Below are 26,605 nucleotides of genomic sequence, written 5' to 3'. Positions count from 1 at the left end.
GGATAGAATTTATTTTTGCTACAGGAGCAAACGTCTCTTGGTAATCAATGCCGTACATTTGCGTAAAACCTTTCGCCACAAGTCTTGCCTTGTACCTTTCCACACTACCATCATCTTTACACTTAATAGTGAAAACCCATTTACACCCAACAGTTTTCTTTCCTTTGGGCAAGTCAACTATCTCCCACGTTGCACTCCTTTTAAGAGCATTCATCTCCTCTAACACTGCTGGTTTCCAATTCGGATCATCTAGTGCTTCCTGAATGTTTCTAGGAACAAACAAGTGAGAAATATTTGAAGTAAAGGCCCTATGTTTATGGGAAAGTTTATCATAAGACAAGTATTTGGCAATTGGATGCTAGGTACAGGTTCGGATTCCTTTTCTAACAACTATAGGGATATCAAGGTCTACATGAAATTGGCTAGGTGACTCTGTACAATCAGAAATAGTAGGGACAACTGCAGACAAGTTAGGATTTAGAGTACCTTGAGTGTTCAGGGAGTCATTGCTCGGGACCTCTGATTGGCCTTGCTTAGGTACAATAGTAGGCTCTCTACTCTTTTGATGAGTCTTTTTCCTGTTATAAACCAGAAGCTCAAGATTCGGTTTTTTTGGAACTGTTGGTAGGATTTCTCCCTTGTTGGAGATATAGTAAGGCTCGGCAAATTAGGACAAGGAGGCCCTGGGTTTCCTGATTCTGGAACATCATTTCCCTGTTTAAAAAGATCAGAATTCGGAGTAATAGAGTGTGAGATAATAGTTTTATGTAAGGGAATATTAGTAGAAATCTCCCAAAATTTTCTTCACTCTCTTTCTCCCCCTAAAGAAAAGTTTTTTGAAAATAAGGATGATTTTCTAGAAAAAAGACATCCATACTGATAAACATTTTTTTTGTTTTCGGATTGAAGCATTTGTACCCCTTCTTATTCGGGGCATACCCAACAAATACTCATTTTTCAGCCCGAGGATCCAATTTAGACCGAAGTCTACTAGGTAAATGGACAAAGACAGTGCACCCAAATACTTTCAAAGGCAGGTTGGAATAAATCCGAGTTTCAGGAAAAGATTTTTTAAGGCTTTCAAGGGGTGTAAAATAGTTAAGAACATGAGTAGGCATCCTATTAATCAAATATGTTGTTGTTAAAACGGCTTCACCCCACAAATACTTAGGAACATTCATTGAAAACATGATGGCATGAGGAACTTCAAGTAAATGTTTATTCTTTCTTTCAGCAATTCCGTTTTGTTAGGGCGTATCAACACAAGTGGATTGGTGAAAAATTCCTTTTTCTGTGAAAAACTTCCTAAAACTTCATTAAAATATTCGGTGTCGTTATCAGTATGAAGAATGCCAATTTTTGTTTGAAATTGATTTTCAATCATCATATAAAAATCCTTGAATAATTTTTCAACCTCAGATTTTTCATTCATTAAATACACCCAACACAAACATGCATGATCATCAATAAAAGTCACAAACCATTTTTGTCCAGAAAGAGTTGTGATCCTAGAAGGCCCCAAACATCGCTATGGATTAAATAAAATGGTTTTAATGTTTGGAAAGGTTTGGGAGAATACGTAGTGCGATGACTCTTTGATAAAAAACAATTCTCACAATAAAAAGATGAACAATCCAATCCTTTAAACAAAGTAGGAAATAATTTTTTAAGATAAGGGAAACTAAGATGCCCTAGTCTAAAATGCCATAGCATTATTTGTTCTCTAACAGGGATAGAACGAAAACTACTCAAACCTTGAGCCTTTTTATTACTTGAAATATCATCTTCAAAATAGTAGAGACCATCTATCATCTTAGCACTGCCAATCGTCTTCCCTCTGGTCCTGAAATTCACAATAGGATTCAAAAAAGATAACACGACAATTAAAGTCTTTGGACAATTTACTAACTGATAAAAGGTTACAAGCAAGCTTAGGGACATGAAGGACATACTTAAGATTAATAATTTTTGAAAGTTTTACCAAACCTTTGCCTGCAATAGGAGAATAAGAACCATCGGCTATTCTGAATTTTTCAGAGCCAGAACAGGGTGAATAAGTTTGAAATAAATGAGAAAAACTTGTCATATGGTTAGAAGCCCCTGAATCAATAATCCATGGGGTAACACTGGAATTTGAACGACAAGATAAGGCCTTCGAGTTGTTACCTGTTTGAGCAAGAGAAGCATTAGGAGTACCAAATGAGGAATTGAATTTCAGCAATTTTAGAAGATGATCCATCTGTTCTTTGCTGAAGGGAAGTGCCTCGGCTTCATGAGCTAATGGGGCTCGGTTGAATCTGTCTTCCTGGTTGAATCTACCTTCCTGCTTACTCTTCCAATTCGCTGGTTTACCATGAATTTTCCAACAGGTTTCACGAGTATGGTGAGGCTTGTTGCAGTTGTCACACCCAAGACGGGGCTTGTTGCAGTTGCTTGTGCCAATATTCGCTTCAGATGCGACCAGGGCAGAGGTCTCAACAGCACCATTTGATAACTTTTTTCCAAGCATGACCAGCCTGTGACTTTCCTCTCTTCGAACCTCGGAGAAGACTTCACAGATTAAAGGCAGGGGCTGTCATCCAATTATTCTGCCTCTCACTTCATCAAACTTGACATTGAGTCCAATGAGAAACTTGAAGATGCGGTTGTCTTCCACCTTCTTTTTGTAATGGTTGCAATCTTCAAGCGATTTCCACTCATAATCGCTGAACAAATCAAGGTCCTGCCACAAACGTTTTAGAGAGTTGAAATATTTTGTAACACTGTTATCTCCTTGACGGATCTCTCTGAGTTTCAGTGTTAGTTCATAGACTTGAGACTGATTTCCCAGGTCTGAATACATCTGGTTGACATTGTCCCAGAGTTCTTTTGTTGTGTGGTAACACATATAATTAGAACTGATGTCCTCCTCCATAGAATTCACCAACCAGGTCATCACCATCGAATTCTCTGCATCCCAGGTCAAGTAGGATGGATCTTCAGGTTTCGGTTCCTTCTTTTCTCCTGTCAGGTAGCCGATTTTGCCTCTGCCTCGGATGTACATCCGCACGGACTGGACCAGTGAAGGAAGTTTTCACCGTTTAGCCGAATTGTGGTAATCTGGACCGAGTGTGTCTGAGAGTTTTGGACTTGGGACTCAAAGGTCTTGGTCTTGGACTCAGGTACGTCATCAGACATAGTGATTAGGGTTGTTTGGAAGAGAAAAAAAAAAAGACGGCTAGGGGTTTTTTTTTCAGAAGAATCGGTAAGATGCTCTGATACCAAATAGGCGATTTCAAGATTGAAATGAATCTGTATATTGCCGTACTAAGAATGGTTTACAATGCTTTAGTTAAATAGGAAATACAAGGAGCTAAAAAAAGGAAACTACAGGCTGTGACTACAGGCTGTAACAGGAAACTACAGGCTATGACTAAAGGCTGTAACTACAGGCTGTACACTAACATTAATTTCCTAATCTTAGTCATTGACTATCTATATTTACACTCCTATCATATCCCCTAAAATCTGATCTTATTAAAACCGAATATCTCTTTTTCAACAGTAGGCATACTCGATAGCATGCTTTTCATTAAGGTCAAGCGACCTCCTTTCAATAAATATTGTTTCTTCCACCTACAAGCCTCCTCTCAAACCTCTCAATGACCGGATCCCAGGCTGCTACTCTCCTCGAGGGCACACAAAAAGGCAATCCCAAGTATATGATATCGGGAACTCCCCTACCCCACATCCCAAAATATCAGCAAGGATATTGCAATGGACCACCTCCCCCACCAGAACAGTCTCACTCTTCCCTAAATTCACTTCCTGGCCAAAGACTGCCTAAAAGCAAACCATACGTTCCTCAGATATCTCACCTAACCACATCTGCATCACACAAGACTATGGTATCGTCTGCGAACAAAAAATGAGAGATCTCCATCTCATGCAATTGCTCTCTCCCCACTCTAAATCCTCTGATATATCCAACTCCACAGCCCTCCTCATCAGACAACCAAAAGCCCCCATCACAATAATGAAAAGAAATGGAGATAGAAGGTCTCCCGGCCTCAACCTCTCAAGCTACAAAAGAATCTAGAAGGGGATCCATTCACAAGCTTCGAGTGATAGTGAGATAAATTAATTTCCTAACAAGCTGTCGATATCTGCCAGAATCATCAAATAGATCACCCTCATCTGACAAGAGTTTTGTATTTGGATCTATAGGAGCATCAACAGGACGACCACCCAACATACCTGTTTCTTCTAATAAATCCAACAAATATTTTCTTTGAGATAAACTTATACCTTCCATGGATCTAGCAACTTCAATACCCAAGAAATATCTGAGTTGACCAAAGTCTTTAGTGTGGAACTGCTTTTGTAGAAACAACTTCAATTTAACAATACCTTCAGAATCATCACCTGTGATCACAATGTCATCTACATATACCACAAGGAAAATGAAACCAGCTTTAGTGCGCTCGTGAAACACCGAATGATCTGTCTGACATCTCTTAAGACCAAATGCTAATGCTGCCGCAAAGAACTTTCCAAACCAAGCCCTTAGAGATTGCTTCAATCCATATAGGGCCTTCCTAAGGCGATAAACGGTATGACGATACTCCCCCTAAGCAACAAACCCAGGTGGTTGCTGCATATAAACTTCTTCAACTAAGTCGCCATGTAAGAAAGCATTTTTCACATCTAATTGAAACAACGGCCAGTTACGATTAACAGCAATGGAAATAAGGACCTGTATAGAAGAAATCTTTGCAACAGGGGAAAAAGTCCCATCATAATCAACACCATAAGTCTGGGTGTACCCCTTTGAAACAAAACGAGCTTTCAAACGCTCAATAGAACCATCATGGAGATATTTGACAATGTAGACCCACTTACAACCAACCGGTTTGGAACCAGGAGGTAAGGGAACAAGATCCCATGTCCCACTATGATGAAGAGCATCCATTTCATCGATCATGGCTTGTCGCCAACCAGGATGAGAAAGAGCATCCTGCAAAGTCTTGGGAACAAGTATAGCAAACAGTTTGGATAAAAAACAAGATAAAATGGGTGAAACATGATTATATGAGACAAACTTAGAAATAGGATGTGCAGTAATACAAGATCGAATACCTTTGCGTAAGGCAAAAGGAAGATCATCAGCAGCAACAGGAGCCTCAATAGAAGTAGACAATTGGGGGGCTGCTACTCATGGTCGACTACTATACACTTGAAGTGGCGGTGACACTGGAAGACATAGTTGTTAAAGGCTCAAGGCGCACAAAAGCGCAAATGCCTCCTGGAGCCTGAGGCGCAAGGCGCAAGGCGCAAGGCGAGGCGCGCGCCTGACTGAAGTAAGGCGCACGTTGAAAAAAAAAAAAAACAAAACCCACCCAATAAAATATTAAAGATGCAATAGTATATATAAAGATATAAAAGTCAACTAAATGAATTACTTAAGTTAACTATTCAACATAAAGATTGCAAAACCAAGTAAATCAAGTACTTGAGTTCAACAGTGAATAATCAAACATATTAAAACTAAAACAAACAAACATAAACATCATATATGGACTGCATAACATGTTCATACATTTATATACATTCACTTATTACTTGCATATACTATATGAGATTTATCTACCATATGAGATGTAATATATATGCATATATGGACTGCATGATACCATATACTAACTGATATGTATACTATAATTTATTCCAGCAGCACAGAATTGTATACTACAATTTATTCCAGCAGCACAAATTATAAAAAAATAAATAAAATAAATAAAAGAAGAGGCTGAACTCTGAAGAGCAGAAGCACAGAGAGCCGAGAAGTAGAATAGAAAAAAAAAATACCATTGAAAGACACCATTACGTTGGACAAAGATGTTTGGACTGACACAAAGGGGATCCATTACGTTGGACTAACCCAAGGATCCATTACTGATTTTTAATTAATTGTGTCACAGAATCAAATTTTAATATAAGAAAATATAGTTGAAATTTGCGCGAGCCTTTGAGATTTTATAGAGAAGAAGAATAAAAGAAGAAGAAGAAAAGAAGAAAAAAAAAAAGAAAAAGAAAAAGACCGAAAAAAACTGGAGAAAGAAAAAATAAAAAAATAAAAAGGAAGAGGACAAAAAAAAAAAAAAATACCATTGAAAGACACCATTACGTTGGACAAAGATGTTTGGACTGGCACTAAGGGGATCCATTATGTTGGACTAACCCAAGGATCCATTACTGATTTTTAATTAATTGTGTTCCAGAATCAAATTTTAATATAAGAAAATATTGTTGAAATTTGCGCGAGCCTTTGAGATTTTATAGAGAAGAAGAAGAAAAGAAGAAAAAAAAAAAAGAAAAAAAAAAAGACGAAAAAAACTGGAGAAAGAAAAAATAAATAAACAAATCTGCCAGGACTCAGGAGAGAGCCGAGACTCGAGAGAAGAAGAAGAAAAGAAGAAAAAAAAAAAAAAAAAAAGAAAAAGAAGAATAAAACTGGAGGAAAAAAAATTAAAAATAAAAATAAAAAGAAGAAGAAAAATAAAAATAAATGATATAAATCTGGCAAGAAAGAGCCGAGAGTCCGAGAGTCGAGAGAAGAAAAGAAGAAGAAGAAAAGAAGAAAAAAAAAATCTGACAGATCCGGCAGATCCGAGAAGAGGAGGAGGAGAGAAGAAGGAGAACTTACCTGCTGAGTGTTTGCCAACGGCGCGACGCAGATCCGAGAGTCCCAAGTGAGCATTGTATTGCCTTCACTGCTTCTGTCTTCTTCTTTCCTTTGCTTCTCTTCTTCTTTTTTTTGTTTTTTATTTTGCAAGGCTTTCGGCTTTGAGCTTTATACTATATTAAGTAATAAAATAATAGAATACAATAATATAACAATACACACTTACACAGAGTCACAGACAATAAACAAACAAAAAAAAAAAATAGCGAAAAAAAGTAAAAAAAACTACAGTTTCATGCAAGCACGCCTTTATAGCGCCTGTAGCCTGGCACCTTGGTCGGAAAAGCGCGCGCCTCTCTTAACACAGACGCCTTAAGTGTACCCAAGGCGCAAACATGGCGCCTGGAGGCGCCTTTGACAACTACGCTGGAAGAGGTTGTGGTGTGACAGCCTCTAATGAAGTAGACACAACAGGTAGCGGAAGCAACAATTCCGTATCTAAAGATGAACCACGGGCAGAGAAATAAGGGGTGTCCTCAAAAAAGGTAACATCCATACAGACAAAAGCGCGACGAGTATAGGGGTCCCAACATTTATAACCTTTTTGAGTACGAGAGTACCCAATAAAGACATATTTAATGGCACGAGGAGACAATTTATCAGTGCCAGGACGTAAGATGTGAGCAAAGCACACACACCCAAAAACACGAGGAGTAAATGCAAATAACGGTCGAGTAGGAAAAACAACAGAATAAGGGCATTTCCAGTTAAGAACGGAAGATGGCATACGATTAATTAAATAGCAAGCAGTTAAAACTGCATCGCCCCAAAATGGCTTTGGAAGATGCATATGGATCATTAAAGTCCGAGCTATTTCAATTAAATGCCTATTTTTCCGTTCTGCTACGCCATTTTGTTAAGGAGTATAAGAACAAGAAGTTTGGTGCAAAATACCACGAGACTCACAAAATGTAGAAAAGCACCTTTGACATATTCCATAGCATTATCAGATTGGAGAATTTTTATAACACAGCCAAATTGGACCTTAATTTCTTTAAGAAATAATTGAAATATGGGAAAAAGTTCAGACCGGTCTTTCATTAAAAAGAGCCAAGTCATCCTTGAATAGTCATCAACAAAGGTAACAAAATATGAAAAACCTGAATTACTCACATGACGCACAGGACCCCAAATGTCATATGTACCAATTCAAATAAAGAAGACTGGCGATTATCAACTCGGGGAGGAAACGAGACTCTATGGTGCTTGCCTAATTGACACGACTCACATTCTAAAGTAGACACTGACCCAAGAGAAGGAATGGCAGACTTTAAGTACTTTAAGGATGGATGACCCAACCGATAATGCCACTGGTGGGCATTGGCAGAGACCTGTGAATGGAGGACAGTACCACCAGTAGGCAACTCACAATCCAAGTAATAGAGACCATTTTTCGCAATGCCTTCAACAATTGTCTTCTTTGTTTTGAGATCTTGAAAGATACAAAATGAGGGGTAAAAGGTCACGGAACAGTTAAGTGCCTCAGTAATCTTACTCATAGATAATAAATTGAAAGGAAACTGAGGAACAAGTTGCACATGAGATAACGAGATGGAAGGTGTTAAATGAAGTGTACCCTGTCCAATAATGGGACGAGTCCTGCCATCGGCTAAAGTAACAAAAGAAGGAGAATTAAACTTTTGAAAAACAGAAAATAAAGATTGATTACCCGTTATATGGGTAGATGCCCCAGAGTCAAGAATCCAAGAGGAAGAGGAAGACTGAAATTCCGAAAAACACACAACATTACCTGTTTGGCCAAAATTAGCAACATCGTCAAGAGATGTGGGTTGTGTCGAATGGGCTAAAGCATGGAACTCGGCTCAGGATATTGCGACATTGTCATTAGGCAGCAATACAGAAGCCTTAGGAGGTGAATTGTCGTGGCAAAGAGAGGGATGAGAAGAGTCTGAAATGATGAACCGAGAAGAAAAAAACACACTTACTGTCCCGAGAAGAAATAGAGTGCACCGGATCCCAAAATGGGTTAAACCAGAACCGGATCTCTGCAAACCTGGTTTTAGTAAACCAAGGTTGGGATAAATTTACGCCTGCAGCCAAACACCACCCAACCACTTCTTCTTCAACGAACGCTGCAACTTCCGGCCAAAAACAAAAGAACCGAGTCGGCAACCACTGACCAACGAACGAGTCACGAAGCTAGGGACACAACACAGGGCGATGACTGCAAGGGAACTCCTGCAATAGCAAAGGATGAGGTCGCGACACGAAGAAACAGATCGGAAATTTCACGATCTGACAGAAATTTCAAGGGCCGGGCAAACCCAAATCAGACGGTGATCGATTTCATCGGCATCAAACCATGACGCCGCTGCTGCTGCTCTCGGGGTTCTTGAGAGGCGATGGTGGCGAAGCTTGTGCACAGCAATCGCGAACCAGCCGGCGATGAAACTCTGCAACTTCACTTTCACAGTGATAATAAAGTCAACGGCAACGGCACTAACGAGTACCATCAACAAAGCAACAGAGGAACAACCACTCCAAAAAAAACTTGACGGCCACAATTGATTCTCGAAGCTAGTACACACCCCAGCCATCGATTATGCAACTTGCAACAGCAACGGCACTAATCGGACCGATGATGCTCTAATACCATGTGAAAATGCAAGAGTAGAGAGAGAGATATGTACAATGAGAGAGTGCAAAGATGGAGGCGCTGCCTCTACATATTTCATTTACTACATTCAACCCTAAACATAAAAGGGTAAATAAACAATACAAGAAAGGCCTATTGCATAATGGCCACAAACCCTATATCTAAATACAATCTGACCCCAACATAAATACATATTTACATATAAATATTCTAACAGCCTACAAACCCGCTGCATATCAAATTTGTAACAAAAATGCCCTGATGAAATGTCCAATGATATGTCAGGTGATTTTACTTCAGAATCTCAAATTGGTCAAGGAGAAATTGAGAAGATATGGAAAACTTACAGCAATTATCACTCTTCCAGATGCAGAAAACATTTCACCAGCAATATCAATTTCAACTGTAGTTTCAGCTCCTACAGCTGGTTGGGAAACACATGCCAAGTAATGGCGAACAACAAGCTCATACAGTTTCTGACAATTAAATTAATTAGTTACTATGGAGAAACATGTAAACTCAAGCAATAAAAATAAAATAATAGACATGATTATATGTGTGATCTTATCCAATTGTGGTGAGTTCTGATAATAATAGCACTTACATGGTGGTCTTGACTCCATCCCGATTCTCCGGCTGAAAATTTTGTTGGGTGAATGGGAGGATGGGCTTTGTCATCATGTCCACCGCCACTAGGGTTTCTCCACAATCCTGCTGCAGGGTCCAATAACCGCTGTGCATATGAGCCCCATATAGGATGTCCTTGTTGTTCTTGCACAATTATCTATGCCAAATCAAGATCCCAAGGGTCACTTAATCCAACAAAAGCAATGAAAATAACTATACGAGTGATAATGTCCAACAAAGCGGTAGATACCAACACAATCTTAATATATAATCTGATCAATCATAAACATTCTTAGTAATACAAAACTAAATATTGAAATATGATTACAGATAACAGTTAAAAGTTGGATTAAGATGACTTGGAAACTTGAAGGGCAGAGAAAAGACCAATGTGATTTTCTCTTATTAGCATATTATAACATAATATTTAGAGTAGGCAATCAAGAAGTTCAGGTCTAGTGACCTTTTTTAGAAAGATTAAGGTAGAACACTCCTAAAATTCCAAGAAACAGGGTGCTTATATCATATTATAGGAAGTCCGGACTCGAGGAGGAAAAATTAGGTATGAGGTTTAGTTAATAAAGGGATGTGAAGATTGAATAATAACTATAAGAGAAAATTTTATTAGATAAAGAGAGAAATTTATGGAAGTTCATCTGAGGGCTAAACATTTGGACAATCCGTTTGCAAACTAGTTATTAAGAACTCCATTTTGCTTCAAATGGATTCATACCCAACTAGTGCACTGCTTAGGTCCTTTTAATAAACATATTTGACACCTGTAACAATTACAAACGAAGACCTTTTACCCTAAGAAGCACGGACATGGATACGGGACACGGATATGACACGACACGGACACGGCAAATCCAAAAAAATTAGGACACGGACACAGCGGGGACACGGCGAATAGTATGTGTGTGTGTGTGTGTGATGTTGTACTTTAAAAATTACTGAGCGTTACTATTTTTCATCAACCTCACAATGAAAAAAGACACAAATCATAACTCATAACTAATAAACTATAAAAGAACAATGTTGCATAGTTATAAAACAAAATAAAAAACAAGACATTAGAATAATAACTAGTATCATTTAATCATCATTGCAACTTTACTCCAAATACAAAAGCATAGACAGAAAGGACTATTAACATTCATGACTGTTTAAAATTCAGGACTTCACTTTTAGCACTTAACATTCACAAAAACCTAAAGGCTAGTCCCCAAAAAAGATACAAAAACAAGTCAGTGTACTATCATCTATTCCCATCCATCATTTGACCTAGGACTTTTACCATTTACAATACCAAAAGGGTAGTACAAAAACAAAAAACAGAACATATCAACATTAAAAATTTTAAAAAAATAAAAAAATTCTTGACACGTGTGTCCGCGGAGTGTCCTTGCCGTGTCCGAAAATAAATAAAAAATAAAAAATTCAAACACGTTTTTTGGTGTGTCCGACACGTGTTGGGACATTCCGACTCGTGTCCGTGTCCGACACGTGTCGGACACAGATTCTTCACCCATTTTGGTGTGTCCGTGCTTCCTACCTTTTACCTAAAGCACATCTGAGAATGCCTAAAGCAACTCTTAAGATTATAGGTCTCTCATAGACTCGAATTTATTAAACAAATTTCCAGCAAAATCATTGAAAATATACCTACTAAAACGATTGTTAGAGAATATTATTACAGGAACCTTAAATAATATTCTCCAACAACAGTAACAGAAAGAAATGGCAATTTAACCTGTCCCACCTCACCCTTCCCCGATTGGAATGGTGTCGGGGCAGGTATGAGAGAAGGAAGTCAAAAGCCACGTAGGTCTGAGGCGAGTCGGGAAGGCTACCACTAAACGCCACATTTATTGCAAATTTACATCAATACCTCTATATTTTAACAAATATACTAAAATACAGTTAGACCTAATTTTTCTCAAACCCCAATTTTACATCTTAGACTCTCATATTCCATCAACTGTCTTCCTCCCTCCCTCTCTCTCTTTCTCTCTATCTCCATCAAAAACCCATGGTGACTCTCTCTATCTAACAAAGGCTGAACAACAAAACCATTGAACCAGTGACCAAAAAGCTCAGCTACTCTTCATACCTGTCTACTTGGCATCTCTCAGTCGCCCCAGTGATAGCACCAACAGCAGCTCCTTCTTTTGAACCATTGAGGAGTGAGCCATTGAGCTTCCATGTTCCTTTCCTTCTATGATCTCTACTCAGTTTGCATCTCTTGTTCTCTCTAGTGACAATGGCTCCACTCCTTGTCTATTTAGTTTTTCCTTTTTCATTTCCTCTAACAAAGCTTTATTGAAGCTTCAACTATGAGGACGATGCAAGTTGGGGTTGTTAGCTGCCAGGGTTTGGGATTGAAGCAGGGTTAGGATAATGAATACCATAGATGGGGCAAGACAAGGGTGGGGGTGCTGAAGTGTCCCCCACCCATACCTGCCCCATCGCCATCCATAATTACAAACCAATATAAAGATATTCACAACCATGATCTATTGAAATATTCAAACCATCGGGGAAAATAACATTTAATTAGTGCTTAAAGTACTTTTGTAATTCTTGTTTATTCAATAATATAAATAGACGGGGGTGTAAAGATGTTCACAAAGATCCCTATACATTTTGATGCCACCAGGATGAATCGAGGACAGAGACTTATGACTCATCCAGAATCTCCCTCCTAACCTCAACATCCTTAGGCACATATAATCTTCCTCGCAATCTAATACCACCATCTGGTTCCCTCTCCCAACTCTAATCGACACTTCATCAGTAACCAAGAATGCTGAGCATATCAAGGAGTGTGAGCTTAACTGCCAAATGGGAAAGGATAACACACTGTACTTTATCAGTTAATTGTACTTTACATCTTGCCTCCTCACCCTCTCTTGTTGCATCATTGAAGCCATAACAACATCTGCAAAAGGAGCGGAGGGGTTGGATGAGCTAGCACAACCAGTAAATCTCCTAGGTCTAGCCATCTGTGAATAAGAAAATTGTCAAGAGATTCACATTTCTTTTCATATAACAAAGTATATTCTAGACATGATCCCAAGGATATTAAACCTAGACCTTTGATTCCACTGAAAATCAATCTAGCACCTTTTATCAATGTCCACTTATTTCGATGCGTTTACTAACTTCATGCAAGCAATAATCACATGTTCTATTTTCTTGGCTAATCAAAAATTAATTGCCTTAAAGATAATAATAAATTCAATGAGAATTAGGTCGGAAGAAAAGCTTATAGACACACATTTACTACATCCCAATAAAAGAAAATTAACCACAGCATCAATGTAGCAAGAACAATAAAGGAATCTCTTAATCACTAAGAGTCCATGCAAAGGAAATAAAATAATAAATAAATAAGGAGAACCCAGCCACATTATTGACAATGGAACACCATCTTACTCTTTCATCCCTTCACCTGAAAAATATCAAGCAATGTAATGAACTACACAGCACAGTAAGGTGTAAGCAAATATACTCATCCTTAAGCGGATAATAAATTAAACTGTTGTAAATTTCATTGTTTTTAGTATTATTTTTTATTATTATTTCTAATATTATTTAACCATTTAATAAACTTAATTATTATTATAATAATAATTAACATTCACAAACTCACCCATTTACTCTAAATTCACAGATTGTGTTATGAATTTGTGAGTAGACAGTTTCCAAATAAATATATAAGGAATCCCACAAATAAATCTCGTTAGCATGCAGGGCGGACTTATTATTTTCGTCAATAACATAATCTGTATGTAACGAATCATGATGCTTAACACTTCACTCAATCACAAATCTAACAGTTCACATAACTCTGTGTCGTATTCCCATGGAGCGTACACCAGCAGGATATATGAATCATGATGCTTAACGCTTCACTCAATCACAAATCTAACAGTTCACATAACTCTGTGTCATATTCCCAAGGAGCTTACACCAGCAGGATATAAAGACATTATCCTATAAATTAACCACTCCAGCTGTCAAACCCAACCTGATGTTATCACTGGGTAAGTTGGTACTAGCATAGTATTTTCAATCTATAACTGTCATTTCAAAAGCCCCCATGCTATGCTATCCGTGGAGTAACCATATCATCCCGAACCTGAAGTTGAAACCGGCAGGATATGTACAGCCAGGACAATCACTATCAAATTGTTTTAGACAAACCATACAATCATCCATATCCACCCTAAAGCTGTCACCGACATGGATATGTACCATATTCATACAACTACTTCTATCTTTTATCAATTAACAGATTCACATTCAATTCTTTGTACACACAAATATCCTCATCCAATAACAAGACACGATATGGGTCCATCCATTGCTACTTTCACTATTTTTATTCCTTATTTTTCCCCAAAAGCTAATTACAGTTAAGGTATCAATAAATTTCACTGGTTACCAAGACTAATTTTTCAGTCCATACTCCTGCAAGTTTGAAGTTCACTGACAATGTCAATAAGAATTAGAATTATTCTCTGCAAGCTTTTGATTAAGTATAACTAAATTATTAATAATAAATCATTAAAAAATATATGAAACTAAGACGAACCATGTGCCAAATTCATGCTTCCACCAATTTTTCATTCATCTGTCTCCTTTTTCAAAAAGTTCCATCGTTGCTATCAACCCATTATCCACTCAAATGATATATATGTAGTTATGTACAATATAAGAATACACATATTTACATCCACACATCAACAGTAACAAGAAGGTTGGCCACAAGTATAAATATCTAGTTTCCCACCCTACCTCATTTTTCAACTGTTAACTACAATCTTACGATTTTATCAATATTTTTAGGGTACAATCAGTGGGGACTAATTAATATAGTTTCATTTTCAAAGAGATTTAGCCATTATCAAATTGATATTGACATAAATTTTGTCTGAGGCTTGCAGCTTCACAATACACTATGCATATTCACGTGCACAAATCAATCAGTTATATGAAAGTTCTCATTTGATTTGTCTAATGAAATTTGATAAATCCATGTATCTGTACAAGCATATCACACACACACACACATTATATATTTCGTTTTAGACAAACAACAATGTTAGGCATTCGTAGCACCATCTCATAGTGAAACCTACTCACGGAGAGTTCATAATAACTAGCTGTAAATTAGTCAAAAACATATTAACAAATTCTTACTCTAGATTAAAATTAATATATACACTTACATCACTAGAATCTTAGTAGTTCTAGTCTCCTTTTTATATTTATATATTTGGTAAACGGTAAACTTAATTCCCTGAACTATTTTGGATAGGTCTAACAGTTTGTTTTCAATTTTAAAATCCTTGTTTTACATCATCATCCTTGCCTTAATCCCCATATGAATGGAGTCGGCCATATGAATTCTCATCTCCAACCTTTTAGATAATCATTGAATTTTAATTTATTTTGATCATTATCTTTATTATAAATTATAATTAATTTTCAGTGTCTGCAATCCTATGGTAGTAGTTTGTGTGCACAAATCAAGATTTTTTATCTAAATACGAAAATTTGGGGTTATTACATGAGTGGAAGTCTATTTTCACATGAAGTTCTCCATAATTTACCATAAATATTATTGTAACAATAGGACTGCATTATAATAGCGGCCCAAAAAAATCAGCAACAAATTTTCTAGATTTCCAGCAACTTATCATCTTGAAGTCCAAGCCTATTATAGCGCTTCTCCATCTCTATAGTCTGATACTTCTCTTCCACCTTTTCAAATACAAGTATCTACAAGCTATCCAAAAGCTTATTCCTTTTCCTTTTTGATGGATAATATTTGTTACAAGAGTACCAAAAAGGGCACAACCAAATACACGCAAAGGATACCAGAGAGGTCCCTGACCCTCACACAAGCCAAAATATGAGTATGTAACCTATCTACAGAATCAAATAGAAAGTCAAAGGAAAGATCACCATCCACATAATCCCATTAAACAACATCTCAAGAACTCGAGAAATGAATACTCCACCCGCTCAAAGAATCTATGATTCTTCTACTTCCAAGTGAGCCGTCATAGACAGAGGTAGCACAAGCTGTCTACCAACTAGAGGAATAGTTCCTTGAGTTTGAGAACAGAGAAGTACAATCAATGACTATCATTGCACCTTGCTGTCTAAGTTGTTACTTTTTAATTAGAAAAGGAAAAAAAATATAAGTATCAATAAAAACAAAGCAAAGAAAGAGACATACAAATCATAATGAGTCATTTGAAGAAAGAGAAAAGAACACTAATAGACAGAAAACTCTACAGCCTCAAAACTTTTACTAGGAATCGGAGAGATCATCTTCTGGATTACTCAATCTATTGATTGAAGCAATAGAGATAAACCATTCTGGATGAACACAGAATATCTCCAGAGGCTTAAAATATACAAAGTAACTCAACCAAGGTAGTTTGACTTTTAATCTTATCTGGGTTTCAAACTTGCTATTCTTCTTCATTCTATTTCAAGTCATTCTTCTCACCAATTCAGTCACTCTAATTCACATGGTTCGTCTCTTTCCCTTTCTTCTTTTCTCTTGGATAAATCATTAAAAGACTAGATGAATACTAATATAAGAAAACAAAAACATTAGATAGATTCAACCAATATATTCAATGATTTTCTAGCCTGAAATATAACTTGCATTGAGTTCAGTTAAAATGCTCATCCTTTTTTTTTTTGCGTATCAAAAAGGAATTCATAGTTGTAAAAGAAGACAAAGTTACCCACATGCAAATCAGTCCTCTCAGAAAAACCGTCAGTCTCAGTACGAGGATAACTGATGAAACCAGCTTGGTAAAGATCTTCTGCCACCTATAGGAATGTATATATATTAATTTCACATTTATGGTATATTCAACCATAAAACAATGATTTGGGGGGGAAGGGGGGATGAAACAATGTGAATGAACAGATAAAGCCAGGGCAATAATGGGCATGATAAAAATAAAAAGTGAATACGCTAGAGAAACCTTGCTCATTCTTTCAAGGACTGAAAAAGTTAAACTGCCCGAGAACAAAAGAAGTGAAGAAATGTATCATATTTCAGATGGACTTCCAGAAAACAAACAAATAAGAGGTCCAAGGAATACGAGAATGAAAAAGAAAAACAAGTTGTTAGTGAGGCAAACCAAACAGGCCACCATGAGAGATAGTACATCTGAAATATGTTTGACATCCGAGCACACTATCAATCTACACATATCAGGCAAAAAAAAATAATTTAATCTACACATATCAAATGGTACTTAAATAATTGATGAGAGCCAGCTAAGATAGTTCATTGACATTGGGGAGTGCTAAAGACTGAAGCCACTTACAGACAAGTTGACAAGGATCAGGGATTCTTTAATACAACACCACTTATTAAAAAAAAAAAAAAAAATTAAATAAATAAAATAAAAATAAAAAAGAAAAGAAAAAGAAGAAGAACAAGAACAAGAAGACAAGGATCAGGGATAATTGAAAGTAACTGAAGAGATTTAGAATTTAGACTGTCCAGATCTAACAAAATATGTTGCTTAAACTTACTCTTCTTTTTTCCTGAATAGCTTAAACTTACTTTAAAAACAAAAAACAAAAACAAAAAACAGTAAGAGGGTAGGACAGGGACAAAAATAGAGCAAACAAAAACAGATTGCCATAGATAGTCCTTACAAAGTATCTGAAGTACCAATTCAAGAACAAAATCTTATGCCCTAAATATTATATTTTTTCTTTTACTTTGAACTTCCAGATATATCCAGAAGTTTCATTACTCTGAGTGACGATCTTTGATCCAATATCCAACCATAATGCCTACCAAAAATTTTGCAAAAATGAATATGAATCACAAACCTTGAGCAAAATAAATTCCAATAATTGTGGCATTTATGAGAGAACATGAAATGAATTATAATTTGAGGAATTACTTTAAAAAAATTAATCAAGGATTTAGAAGTAGGCATATATCTGGTGAAGCAGTGTTGAATCCTTATGGCTGACCTTCATGGTGTGCTCAGAACTCATTCGAAAGTATCGTGACGCACGTTTCTCAAGCTCAATGGTACTTAAAGGATGAGGAGAAAACTTCAGCTTCTCCTGCTGTCTAACTATAGTGACCTGAAGAGAGAATAAGATGATCACTGCTAAAATTAGGTCAAAAATTAAACTGGAACAGTTTTCTATAACAAGCAGTAGTTTCAAACACATCGACTTTTGTATGATTCCTGTAACGCTCACAGTAGCAGTGGGTTCCTGAATACACATCTCGTAGATTATTACTGCACAAGTGTAATCAAACATATGCCCACGCCTGCAAAATCACAAAGCCAATTATTTCATTCTGACTGCAAAATGAATAACAACATGGATTGGTGCCAGATAGAGAACAATTTACATCCACTTGAAGGTAGCAATGCCCTCGTCCGAGTTGTGAGTGCAATTGATTGTCCAGAACTCTTCAGGCTCGTGGGATTGTATCTCCCAGAATCGTTCCACAACAAAGCCCAGCGTAGGGAACTGCAGGGTAAATTATGAAGTATGATCAATATTTGAACACTGAATTCCTATTGCAAAATACGAAATTGCACATGAAGCCATCAGATATACAGATCAACTGTACAACATTTTTAAAAACTATTGTCGTAGTACCTGACAAGGACCATAACTCAGAACAAGATTTCTGTCATCTGTAGCAAAATCAAGAACAAATGCATCTTTCAACAGCATAGTCTGAAATCTAGTGAAAGAAGCGCCAATCCGAAGATCTATTTCCTGCAGAAAATTCCAAAATCAACTTGATCCCTCAGAATGGTAATGGGTTATATGCATAAGCTCACAGTCCCTGCACCTAGGTGGAGCACAGGGATATAACGGGCAAAAGAACCCCTCCGAGCGTGCTATGGTCCTTGGCTAGGAGGGGCGCAGATGAATACTCGCAGAAGACTATTACCCACAGCATAGTGGTGCACAGGACTAGTAATGAATTCCCGCCCCAACTTGGCACGCAGCACTAGCAACAGAATTACCCCCTTGTGGAGGTCATGAAAGGGGGCTGTCATGGTCCCCACATGGGAATGTCACTATTGTGGTCGTGTCAGGAACCTGTCTTGGGCTTCTGAGCGACTGAGTACCTTCGCAGAGAAGGCAAGAAGCGCACAGAAGTAGAGACAGCTAGACAGGATGCTCCCTTGGTGTGATCCTGGGTTGTGGAAAGCGAAGTGGTAAAGGATAAATTTCTGAAAAGGGAGGCGGCAAAGGTGTGGGGAGCACTTATGCTTAACCTCAAAACGGAAGGTACATAACTTGCCCGTAGAGCACTTATGCTAACTTATGTCTCAATCCCATGCACAGGGCACTGGCTACAACAACGAAACCACACTAAGGGCCAAATTAGTTTTCCACAGTGGTCCTTTAGGATGCAAGTCGCAGTGTGTCCCAATGGAACATTATGAAAAGAAAACTCCTTTGGGACCAAAGTGTGAGATATGGGATGATGATGCAGTGTGCAGTGACATCATCTTTAGCGACTACGGTGCAGTGTCAGAAGAACACTTTGTCATAGTCGACACGGGAAAATGGGTGTGTCATGGCATGTATTGAATGAGAGGCTCGTTAGAGTGGGAAAGAGAGTGAAGCAGGGTCACCCCCGTTACACTGAGACCCATGAGATAAGGATTCCATGGTCAGACACAAAAAAGGGCATAATCAATGGACATGTGGCCCCACCAATTGGTGCCACGTGGATGACACCCCTATGCATAGCACATGCTTGATTACTATATATGGTATGGTGCCATGACGCAAAGGATCGTCAAGGCCCCTGCCATACTTGGTCAGTTGGTCCTTTCTCGCTCCCACTCTCCCCTCCAGTCCCCCCAACCCCCCCCCCCCCCCCCCCCCCCCCTCTCTTTTTTAATTCCCTAAGAGGCAATTGTAACCAACTGTGTGAGTAAATTCAGTCCTGAGTTATTTTTTTTTCATAGAACCCCTTTACAGACCATTAAACAGATAATGGGGAAAAGAAATAGTGGTAGAAACAGGAAATCCATGATTAAATTCTAAGGATGGTGTAGTTACAAGAACAAGTAACATAATGTTTCCATTTCCAAGGTCATCTATAAAATATCACAATTTACTGTGACAATATGAATACTGAAAATCCCATCCGAGTGTTTTGAAGTTACTCACCTGCCTAACATCTACTGCATCAGCAAACAATTTATTAGGTTGAACAAGATTCTCCACTGATTGACGGATTTCCCTGACCATTTCCAAAAGTAATCATCATCACATTTGAAGTCAAAAAGATAATCAGAGCTAAATCAGGAACAGAATGTTAGCCTTCACAACCTGTCAATTAATGCAGAAAAACGAGCCCTCCATATATTTAAATGACGATTTGCTTCTGTGCAAACTTGCACCACTTCAAATGCGATGTTTTCTCCTTCTCGATCACAATCCAGCCACAAAATAAGCCACTGGCACTTCCTAGCTTCCTCCTCCAATGTCCTTTTAATATCCAACTTGTCCTAAATTACCCAGTCATCCAATTAAAGAGATGGCCCAAAAATAACACACATTATACCTATTGAATGCAGATGGACAGTGGACACCAACCATAAAACCATTAAGAAACACATGCCATGATGGATATTAATTTCACCTTGCATCCCAGAAAAGGGCAATAATTAACTCTCTGTTTATTTGATGAACAATCAAAATTTAATTTAGTTATGCTAACCAAAACAAGCGCTTACCAAGTCAATATTGCAATCAAGCATGCACAGAAAGCTTAGCAAACATTATCCCGAAAAAAATATAAATATGCATTGGGTACTTCTGTAATTAACCTCAAATACAAAAATTAGATTGAGAAAAAAAAAAGAAAGAAAAGGTTAAAGATTTAACATAGATTATAAAAATAACTCAACTAAAACAAATGCTCCTTTTGATTAAGGAAAGAAGTAAGTGCATCAATCTTCAAAATGCTGTTGGTGGTTAAACAATTGTAATGCTTGAAAAATGAGATGTATTTTCTCAAATATGCCGTCCAAAAAAATCAACAATTAGACGAACAAGACACAACTGCATTAGCTCTTGACGTGTTTTTGATAAGCAAAAGGAGCAACTTACTTGCCTTTTTCTTTTTAAAGTGATAGTATTATACTGGAGGCATAATACTATGTGCTCTTATAACAAATGAAGAAGTAGACCTTGTAAATTATTATGTACAAAGACAGTATTATAATGGAGGCAATATTAAGACAAGGTGTACATGACGATAAGTCGATGACAATCGTGGAGCAAGTAGTAAAGGCAGTTGTGGCAGTATAATAACAGAGGTAGAGTGACAATAGTGGTAAAAGTGATAATTGTGGTACTGGCTTTTTAGCAGTGCAGTTGACCACGGATGATGCAATCCATAAGTAGCTCAAGAAAAGCATATTTATAAAAGAGAGATATATTGGATCCAATGATAATTGTTCAGCTTGCAAGTATACTAGTCTTGCTTAATATTGTTGCTTTTTTTTTCTTTTCTTTTTTTTCCCTGCAACATTCAGGAAAAAAAAAAACAAAAGCATGGAAGACATATGGGAATTGTTTCTCTGGTATGGTCCAGAATTAAACAAGGAGGTTGGGTGGTAGTGTTTGTCAGTCTAAGAAGGAAAAGTGCTAAGATTTTATAAGGCTTCAATATTGGAATGTTGCTTCTATTATGTAAGGCATATTTGGTCTTCTGTGACCAAATCTCCTGTGTTGGTTCATTGGACCCATGGGATGAAACTTAGAAGGATTTGAAAGTCTTAAACACCCAAATTATAGTAGTTGGGTTTGGAAGAAACTTACTAAGGTCTGTGAGAAAGAAAAACTTGATTTTGCACGTTGTATGAAATGGATTGGATCCCTCAATGTGATGTGATAAATAGCTACCATTTAAGACTATTTTGGACAGGTATGGTCCAATATGGAAACCTTTTTTTGGTTAGAAAGCTTTTAGATTTTGAGTTTTGAGTTGAAAATCAAATAAGTAGTTGATTCTGGTAAGAATTTCATGTCATCAAAACCAATCTGTATGTCTTCAAAAAATCATTAAAAACATAATACTTACAATATCATAATGAGACTTTATAGTACTCAAAACAAGACTCAATAAGCTTTTAACAATATATTATATACCTGATTTCAAATTCATTTAATCCTTCAACAAAGCATCTAAATTCCAGCTATGTGCAGTCCAGTTCAGCAGAAAACTGAGACTAATTGAGCCGTGACTTCAATAAATCGAACCCACTCTAGAAAACTACGATCGATTCCTAGGTCTAACGAACATCAATTGGTCACCAATTGAATTGTTGTAAAACATGTACTTTCTTTCTTTCTTCCTTTCTTTTTTTGACAAGTAAGATTGTATTAAAAAAGTGATCAAAGGGGGATCGCATCTCACAAGAACTGCACAAGGCCAAATAGGGCATCTACTCTCTCAAAGAGCCCAAAAAATCAACAATCTCCTCCAAAGATTTATAATTTCTCCCTACAACCCAACAAAAAAGAGTGGTGATAATGGAGAACCTCAGCAAAGGAATAGGTGTCTCCTTTCCTTCAAAGGGCCTCATGTTCCTTTCAAGCCATAAACACCACCAGCCGCACAAAGGCGTTGTCCTCCAAACATCCCAGACTTGGGCCCCCACTATACATCATCTCCAAGCCTCAACAAAACCTCTGGAAGACCTGGGCATAACCCACTGTACTCCAAACAAACATAACATCAAGTCCCAACAGTTCCTGGCCATGTGACAATGCAAAAGGAGGTGGTCAACCGTCTCCTCATCTCTAAGACACATGCAACAACAATTTTTTTTTTTTTATAAATAACACATGCAACAACAATTGACCACAACCTGATTTCTTCTCTTCAAATTATCCTAGGTCAAGATCTTCAAATGTCCACGCAAGGAAAACCACCTTCAAAGGGGCTTTGGATTGCCAAACCGCCATGTACTTTCAAGTCTAAATTAGTTTCTAAACCTCCGAAAACTCACCCAAACCATTCTAGATTGATTTCTAATCACTCCCAACTCTATTAAAAAGGAATCCTAGGTTCTCCAAACACAATTACAATACATGTGAGAGAAATTAACAAGAGAAAACATTAAGAGTTCTTTTCATCACATATTAGAATTGTAAATAGAAAACCTATTAAGCTATTGTGTGGTTGAGATCTCAAAGTAAGGAGCTTCATTGAAAACTTGAAAGAAGATTAACTACAACAACCATCCATCAAATAACCGAGAGTTGGCTGGCAAGATGGCAACCGATCACTATAAGAAGAGAAGCTCATGTTGGTGAACAAATTCGTTGATCAACAACAGCAAAGCACGAGTGGAGCATCAAGCGTAAGAGTGGATTAAAGGTAATGCAACATAGGTGATTCTTAAGCGTAAGAGTCTAGACATAGGGCTGTACTCTCTTAGATTACAGTGGATTAGTTGCATCTAGCTGCATCCCATGGTTTTCCCCCCTTGGTGTTTTCCATGTAAATCTTTGTGTCTCTTATTTACTTTACATAGTTTTATAACTTTATACTTTGAATGGCTTAGTTGATTGAATGATTATTCACATAAGCAAGACTAATTAATTAATTGAAGTTGATTAAAAATTGAAAAATGAGCAAAAAAAATTATCAGAGTTTGCGTAGGATATATTCACTTCCCTCTAGACACAGCGTAGCTCTGACGTATCAGGACCTTAGGTAACAGTGTTACCCTTCAATTTGTATCAGGGCATATGAATTGAAAATTTGTCACAATCTTGCAAAGGACAAGGATGTTGACACTTAATGTTGGCATTTTTCATAACAAAGCTGGAAATTATACTTTCCCATTGATTTTATCTCATTACATTAAAAAGTATTCGTAAAAATGATCAGGCACATTGAAGAATTTTCTAGTGAGACCGAATGGCGCGTGTTGATCACTTACATTAGGATTAAAATTGTATCAAGTGAAGAAATCTTTTGCATTTCATTTTAGATTGCCTAATTAATTGTTTGCCTGTTCTCGTTAAGTTATTTTAATCAATTTGGCAATTGAGGTTCACATGTATTAGAGAGCATTAGAATGCATTACAAGTCAAAATTAAAAGGGATCAATCCATCATTCACAGAAATTGATTGCTCAAATGCAAAGAACAAAGGATCGATAATTTATTGACCAAAGATCAATGACCGCGTTTCCACATTTTATTCTGCAAGAAAAAGTTTCTATATGTCATTTCACTTGGAATGCTCTTCTTAAACCTATAAATATACATACTAGGGTTTTAGAAAATAGATGAAAAAATATGGCAAAATGGATGCAGGAAAACATATTGAGAGCTATTCATTGAGATCTATATATAAACTTTGGCACATATCTAGCTTGGCACAACTTTTCAGAGATCATCTTGTTGTACATCTAGTTGTATGAGTGTGATCTTACGTAACTCCGAAAAATTGGAGAAGTATTCAATAACGTGCAGCGACTCTCATCAGTATTCGTTGACCGCAAAGCATAAGTGGTACGACAACAAACAATCACTGAAGAGCAGGTCACGTTGTCAGACAGATTCATTGATCAACAGCAGAGTGTCTAGCCTGAGAATGAATCAAAGGTAAATAGACATAGGTGATTCTTACGAGTAAGAATCCGCTAACGAGGGTTGTACTTCTTCGTTAACATTGGATTGGTTTGTGATGGACACTGTCCCTGTAGTTTTTGCCTCACTGAGGTTTTCCACATCAATTGGGCGTGTTTGTGTAGCTACTCACCTTTTCTTATTATTGGTTTCATTATTTTGTTGCTGATAAATCAAATTTTCCATTCAATATCATTGAACAAACACATTAGACAACGGAATTCAAAATTATTATTGGTATAGAACTATTCAGCCATTACCTCTAGACCTAGGATGCTCTGTGTTATTTGATTCTATATGAGAACAATGGCTAGGCTTCTTCAACTGGTACTAGAGCTTTGGTCAACAATGAACCTTCAAATGCTTTATTGCAACCGTTAATCATACTGATTGGAAAGGAATAGGAGGATCTAGAGGATTTCAATTTTTTTTTTTTTTTTTTGGATGATATAACATGTAAAGCTTGCTGTAGGTGGAAAGAAGATTATCTATGTGCCAATAGACAATTATTTGTGCCAGAGAGAACAAGTTACAAAATTTCCAGCAGCTGACTACGAGAATTCAAGCAGCATTGAGTTCCAACACTTGATTTGGGAACAACATAGTTTTCCACCTTACGGAAACCAAAATAATATAAAAATTGAGACTCAAAACTTTGTTTTATGCTATGCTCCTCTTCTCCTCTGATTCCTCCGCAACCAAATGATGGGTCAGAAGAGAATAAACTTTGATTGCTTCTAAAATCTTTAATATTTATGCCTGAAAAACATGCGTGTGTTTACATGTGTATGTATATATACATATATATATGTCGATATAGAGAGATAAATGAACCTCAGGGACATATTTGCGAACAGGAGCTTGGTAGAGATCGCCGGGGTCGCAGGAGTGCCACTTCCGATACCGGTCTTCGAACTCGAGCTCCATGAGATGGCCGATGACGGATGTGAAGAGCATTTGACATGGCTGTCCACGGATTGTGTAATTGAACTCGAAGATCTTGTTATACCTCGACCTCCCTTCTCTCACTCTCAGCCCTTGGTTCCTCGATAATATTCCCGCTACCGCCTTAGCCACAGACGGCTTCTCCGCCACGTTCAGTGCTCTGATCGTACGGCCACCGGACATTTCTCGCCGGAAATTGACGGTGTAAGCCGCCGTTTGGAGAGGGTCACAAAGAGTCTTCGCTGCTCTGATTTGAGTGAGAAATAAGGGCACTCGTGTTCCTGAACATGAAAGTTTTCCTCCCTTTATTTCCCGCCGCTTTATTGTCACGCAAATGACCAAAATATCCTTCGAGTTGAATGATGTTCAAATTTCAAAATATTGTACATGTATTTTGATATCAAAAATAAAATAAAAAATCTCCTCACCAAATGTGGGATTGAGAATTGGAGCCCGGTTGGGAAAATAGTCTGTATTTTCTTGTACTCTATGTATATGAAAAAGGTGATTATTGTTGTACCCACGGCTTTTTGCTCGAACTTTGGGCTTAAGCGTGCGTGTCCCCGAGTAGGGGGGCCAGTTGTCTAAATCCATGGAGTAAAATGGTGAACTCAAATGCGATGGGACGGTCAGTAGGACGCAAATCACCTGTTGTGTAATTTTCATGTTATTTTTTACCAGCAGTAAGTGACTTTAGTTTGGTCACGTTTTACTCTATTTAATAAATATTGAGATTGTATTTGGTAATTGCACCACTATTTATAAGTAATATTTTACCATCATTTATAAGTAACATCAGATAAGTTTAAAAGTAATATCACATAGTCTAAAAAGTAAAATCACCACCATTTATAAGTATGTTCACCCTCAAAACGTAGTGATTTTACTTTTTAAATTATGTGATATTACTTTTAGATTTCTGTGATGTTACTTACAAATGGTGGTGAAATGTAAAAATATCTATACATCTAAATATGTAACACCCAATT

The 26,605-nt window shown here is 37.3% G+C and overlaps 1 protein-coding gene across 1 annotated transcript in view; it reads right to left on the bottom strand.

The window, feature by feature from the left end:
- The window catches only part of LOC132303181 (DNA topoisomerase 3-alpha), a 120,377-nt gene extending 94,470 nt beyond the window's left edge, over positions 1-25,907 (bottom strand). The window contains exons 1-10 of the mRNA XM_059800340.1: positions 25,506-25,907; positions 20,349-20,527; positions 20,187-20,259; positions 18,648-18,770; positions 18,394-18,515; positions 18,237-18,309; positions 18,000-18,116; positions 16,746-16,829; positions 9,946-10,125; positions 9,689-9,817 (exon numbers count right to left, since the gene is read on the bottom strand). Coding sequence (XP_059656323.1) covers positions 9,689-9,817; positions 9,946-10,125; positions 16,746-16,829; positions 18,000-18,116; positions 18,237-18,309; positions 18,394-18,515; positions 18,648-18,770; positions 20,187-20,259; positions 20,349-20,527; positions 25,506-25,799 — 1,374 coding nt within the window. The 5' untranslated portion in view covers positions 25,800-25,907. The remainder of the gene's footprint in view (positions 1-9,688; positions 9,818-9,945; positions 10,126-16,745; positions 16,830-17,999; positions 18,117-18,236; positions 18,310-18,393; positions 18,516-18,647; positions 18,771-20,186; positions 20,260-20,348; positions 20,528-25,505) is intronic.
- Positions 25,908-26,605: the final 698 nt, after the last annotated feature.

Source organism: Cornus florida, unplaced genomic scaffold, assembly GCF_030987335.1.
Source record: "Cornus florida cultivar Cherokee Brave unplaced genomic scaffold, ASM3098733v1 CherokeeBrave_3.0.0_Hap2_Chr04, whole genome shotgun sequence".
Taxonomy (NCBI): Eukaryota; Viridiplantae; Streptophyta; class Magnoliopsida; order Cornales; family Cornaceae; genus Cornus; species Cornus florida.
The sequence above is the reverse complement of the archived record's forward strand: the minus strand, read 5'-3'. Positions and strand labels throughout refer to the sequence as shown.